This window comes from Electrophorus electricus, chromosome 16 (assembly GCF_041902795.1).
Source record: "Electrophorus electricus isolate QZ-2024a chromosome 16, ASM4190279v1, whole genome shotgun sequence".
NCBI classification, from domain to species: domain Eukaryota; kingdom Metazoa; phylum Chordata; class Actinopteri; order Gymnotiformes; family Gymnotidae; genus Electrophorus; species Electrophorus electricus.
In genome coordinates, this window is record NC_137512.1 from 23,329,451 (window position 1) to 23,335,000 (window position 5,550).

At 41.0% G+C, this 5,550-nt stretch overlaps 1 protein-coding gene across 1 annotated transcript in view; it reads right to left on the reverse strand.

Annotated features, from left to right (window-relative positions):
* Window positions 1-2,343: 2,343 nt before the first annotated feature.
* The window catches only part of spon1b (spondin 1b), a 67,175-nt gene continuing 63,968 nt past the window's right edge, over window positions 2,344-5,550 (reverse strand). The window contains exon 16 of the mRNA XM_035532257.2: window positions 2,344-3,756. Coding sequence (XP_035388150.2) covers window positions 3,593-3,756 — 164 coding nt within the window. The 3' untranslated portion in view covers window positions 2,344-3,592. The remainder of the gene's footprint in view (window positions 3,757-5,550) is intronic.

Here is a 5,550-nt window from a genome sequence, read left to right on the forward strand (position 1 = left end):
CCTAAATGTTTCATGAGCATCGTATGTAGGCTTGAGTGTTACCATGGCTACAGTTGTGCTTAGATCACATCATTGGAGTGATAATTTATGAGAAGTGGGAGCTCTGTTCTCTGCATCTGTGTATTTAGACAGCTTTTCCTCCAGGCTTTCCTGGTGTGTTATTTGAGTAGCTCATGTTTGGTGTCACATTCACAACAGAGCACTTATCAGAGATTTAGAAGAGTGGCTTTGAAAATGTTGTCCTGATCATCTCTAAATGTAGCCTGGAAAACGTTCTGTATATTTCTGTTAAGAAAAAGAGCTCCAGAAAAGAGTTGTGAACTGTCCGACCGCCAGGTGACAGTAGAACTCATCTGAGCAGTTATCCGGAGTGCCTCTTCATCAACTTACAGTTAATGACGGAAACTACAACAAAACGCTTCTGGCTGCAGAGCAGGTAAAAGTCTCCTGTAGCTACTGATCAGAGGACAGTTGGTACAGTTTCATGAGTCACAGGGTCGAGCAATGATCCCCTCCTAGTAAAGGGAGCTATTGCAGGTAACCTAGTAACAAAGATTCCCATTTTCATGTCCTACCATGAAGATGCCATATTTCTAAGGTAATCAAAACCCTAGACAAAGTATAATGTATCTGTCAAAATGAAAGGTGACGGTCACAACAGGCTGTTAGCATGTCTTGTTAAAAAAATAAATAAATAAAAAATCCTGTAAGAGTAATATTTTTCAAAGAGTTATAAAACTTTACTCAGATGCAGTATTGGTACTAAATTAAATATTTGTGTTTGTGATAAATGTTTGCTTGAGCCTATAAAATGTTCCTGCTGTGATTTACGTGCTTGACTCATTCATCTCTCACATAGTATATATTAAGACAATACTCTGCACAACCTTTTAGAAAAATAGTCGCATGCATCATACGCCATAACTTTTAGCGACGTCAGCTAAAAGAAATTCAGCTATAGAATCTGGCTATATAAGAATCTGGCTATATAGTCACTGCGCCCTCTAGTGGACAAAATACTGCAGCGCCGGCGCACAGAAAGAAGAGTCGGAACATATCACGGGCCCGGTGAAAGTTTTATTAACGGAAGCAAAAGAAACACAGGCATAAAACCAAAACAAGGAAAAACAGAAGCTGGCCAAGACAAATGTATTTAAAGTGCTTTTTACACAACATACAGGAGTGTGTTACAACGCATCTTAAGCAAGCCTCGTGTTTTAGATTGCTTAATGAGCAAACCAGTGGTGACAGCGCTAGAGAAAAATAAACCCTGCTGGGGCTATAAAGGCATTAGGAAAAGCAAAACTCACGATTTAGGCTGCATAATCCACACAACCAGTTCAGCTCAGTTCTCTGAAGTCAAGTGTGAAACCTTTTCCAACCCCGCGGGCGTCTGCGCTCGTGGAAGGCGTGTGATTCTGTAACGCGGCCCCTTCAACTTATCGCGCCACGTCTCTTCTCGAGATGACGGACAAAGGCTAGCCACACATGGTCCCGTGTTATCAGTACTGTGCGTCGATATTATTAAGCACCGTGCTTGATAAAACCACGCGCTCGTAGGACTGGAGCAAGGTTACTGGAACAAACTCACCTTTGTGAAGCGCGTGCGTGTGCTGAAAGGCTCGCGATGCCCGCTTCCAAACGCTTCTTCAGGGTCTGTGTCTAAAGTAACACAAATCTAGGAGGAACCTAGGGCCTAACATGTCGCAGCCTCGTACGCAGGAAAGTGACGCATGGAATTGCCCATGCAATCCCCGGTAGGGATTTAATACTTATGCGTGAAGGCAAACCAGCGACAATAAGCCCCGTCCCAGACGAGCCCAGCGTCGGTCCTGCGTGCAGACTCAAGCACTCGGAACAAGTGTGCAAACCCCAGAAGTCAAAGGTGCGCCTTCTTGCTCCTGGATCTGATCCACCTTTGGAAACCTGTTGATCTCCAATCAGAAATTTAGACCATGTTTTACTTGTAGACGAATGCTACTTACGTTTTGCTGGACACTTGAATATTATCGTATAATATAGAATATAGCCTTAACGTGCACGTCGTTGTAGTTCTTCGAGAAAGTCGAGCACTTTAACGTCCTTTCCTATAGCGCCATCTGGTGATGAATAAGGAACTTTCACCAACCCACTGCGTTGGAATTTCTTTTTTACATTTCACGTTCTATGTCTCCACCTAGCGGGTCAATTGTGGTAAAACACCAGTACATTAATAACGAGGGCATGTACTGTTTTCACCCAACAGGGCAGAAACAGACATGTATTGCTGCTTCTGGTGAAAAGGTGGATCTATATACACGATGAAAGCACCGTAACATCATAAGGACGAGAAACACGGCAAAATTTTATCACATTTACTTTTATTGTAAAGGTGATTTATTCCAAAATAGTAATATATTACAGAGGAAAGAAGACGGTCAGAGAGCCGGTCAGAGAGACGTGTGCATGACTTTGGCAAGAGTCTTGGGCATTGAGTATATCAAAATCCCCAGGAAAAGGTATAACGTGTTTCAAATTAGAACAGCACTCCCTCACCGCCTGCCACTGAGTTTCTGTGTCACGTATAGCCTCTATACCTATTAGAGTGGATTAAAAAATAAACAAGTATTTATACTCTAAAATCCACGTATCGTGGTTTATATACGACTTGGAGTAGTTGTTCTTACCTAATTAATTTCTAACCATTCACAGGCCATCTTATTCCACATTACAGCTTTTGCTTTGAAAACAACAGCAACAAACAACAAAACGACATTTTTTCAGTTTCTAGACAGTGAGTAAAAACTACTTTGTACAGAGAATGGAAAATCAATCCACCCACAGCAGATGGTTGCTGTCCAGATCGATTAGGCAACGACTGTGGGCAACCCACCTTGATGGCGCTCGATAGCGGCAGCTCAATGTGCTCACCCTGTCTGAGGATTAGAGGCCAGGCTGGGGGGGGGGTGCTCAATTGAATTGCAAATCCAGGTGTCCTTGACGAAGAGCAGTCCAATGCAGACTCATTCTGCCAGTTCCAAGCAGGACAATAATATGACATTTGAGATGCTGGGGGGGGGGGGGGTAATCTCCACTAATCCTAATCTCAGTCTATATGAGACTAAATCATGCTGTCTCTATCCTTTTTAGGTCTGGGATGAAATTTTATATAATAAACATTTCTAAAGAAATGTCTGTGTAGGTGTGCTGGGCGTATTTGTTGCATTTACTGGTGCATGTAGATAATTCACACTTTAAAACTGTACAGCACATGCTAATGAAGGGGCGCACACAGACAGAGTGTAAAAAGACCATAATAAACATAAAATCAATGCTGTTATTTGAAAAAGGAAGGAAAGCTATAGTGGTGTAGCGCGTGCCTGAAGTTGGATACTGTCGGTTACATAGTAATACATGTCTGCTGGTACAACAACTAAACCTAATCACGGATGTGTGTAGTCACTGTTCACTGTAAAAGTCTAAATGTTTACGTGCTCTATCTGCAGAACATCATCAGTCCAGAAAGACCCCAGACCTTACACTCTGTTTGGACTGAGTATGTGAGTGTGTGTGTGTGTGTGTCTTGCATCTGTGTGTAAGGGACACAGAGTCCTTAGCAAAGATGCACGTTGCAGGTACGGATCTCTTTCTGGGGCTTGCAGCTCCTGGACTGCGAGCTCTTGCCTTTCTTCTTCACTTCCATCACTCGCTCCTGGACCCCCCCGCCACACTGCCTGGTACAGTCCGACCAGCTGGACCATGGGCGCATCTTGCAACCTGATGGGAGAAACCAAGTGGAGGCTGTTAAGGGGAGTTTTGCTGAAGGGAGGAGGATGAAAGCATATGGTACCCTGGTCTTTTATAAGCATATGAATTCAGGAACTTCCACACTGCAGTGGACGTGAACACTGCTGACTCTTCTTATGTCGTTGAGCGTTTGCACTTTGACTACTTGGAGACTCTGACTGTTTATTGAATTAAAAGACACACATCCTGTTTCAGACTCCAACCACCAAGCTAGTTTGGTCAGTTCATAAATGATGTATATTTTAAACTTGTGAAATAAGAGAGAAACCCAGTGTGGCAGTAACATTTTTCTTTTGAATTGTAATTGTTTAGGAATTCTTGAGACCTCTCAGTGTGTTACATATCAGACCTCAGTGTGTTACATATCAGACCTCAGTGTGTTATATATCAGACCTCTCAGTGTGTTATATATCAGACCTTAGTGTGTTACATATCAGATCTTAGTGTGTTATATAGCAGACCTTAGTGTGTTATATATCAGACCTTAGTGTGTTATATATCAGACCTCTCAGTGTTATATATCAGACCTTAGTGTGTTGTTTATCAGACCTTACAGTGTGTTATATATCAGATCTTAGTGTGTTACATATCAGACTTCAGTGTGTTACATATCAGACCTCAGTGTGTTACATATCAGATCTTAGTGTGTTATATATCAGACCTTAGTGTGTTATCAGATCTTAGTGTGTTACATATCAGACCTTAGTGTGTTACATATCAAACCTCAATGTGTTACATATCAGACCTCAGTGTGTTACATATCAGATCTTAGTGTGTTATATATCAGATCTTAGTGTGTTACATATCAGACCTTAGTGTGTTACATATCAGACCTCAGTGTGTTACATATCAGACCTCTCAGTGTGTTATATATCAGACCTCTCAGTGTTATATATCAGACCTCAGTGTGTTGTTTATCAGACCTTACAGTGTGTTATATATCAGACCTCAGTGTGTTACATATCAGACCTTAGTGTGTTATATATCAGACCTCTCAGTGTTATATATCAGACCTTAGTGTGTTGTTTATCAGACCTCTCAGTGTGTTATATATCAGACCGCACAGTGTTATATATATCAGACCTTACAGTGTGTTATATATCAGACCAGTGTTTTATATATCAGACCTCTCAGTGTGTTGTATATCAGACCTCACAGTGTGTTGTATATCAGACCTCACTGTGTGTTGTATATCAGATGTCCCAATGTGTTATATATCAGACCTGACAGTATGTTATATATATATATATCAAACCTTAGAGTGTGTTATAAATCAGACTTCACAGTGTATTGTATATCAGACCTGTTTTGTATATCAGACCTCTCAGTGTGTTATATAACACATCTGTGTGTTGTTTATCAAACCTCTGTGTGTTATATATCAGACCTTAAAGTTTGTTGTATATCAGACCTCACAGTGTTATATCAGACCCGTGTTTTATATATCAGACCTGTTTTATATATCAAACCTCAGTGTGTTATATATCAGACCTTTCAGTGTGTTATATATCAGACCTTACAGTGTGTTATATAACAGACATCTGTGTGTTGTTTATCAGACCTCTCCGTGTGTTATATATCAGAACTTTCAGTGTTATATAGCAAACCTCTCAGTGTGTTATACATCAGACCTTACAGTGTGTTATATATCACACATCTCAGTGTGTTGCTTATGAGACCTCTCAGTGTGTTGTATATCAGTCCTCTGTGTGTTATATATCACAGATATCAGACATCTGGTTATCCTGGTTTCTTGAAATGAAT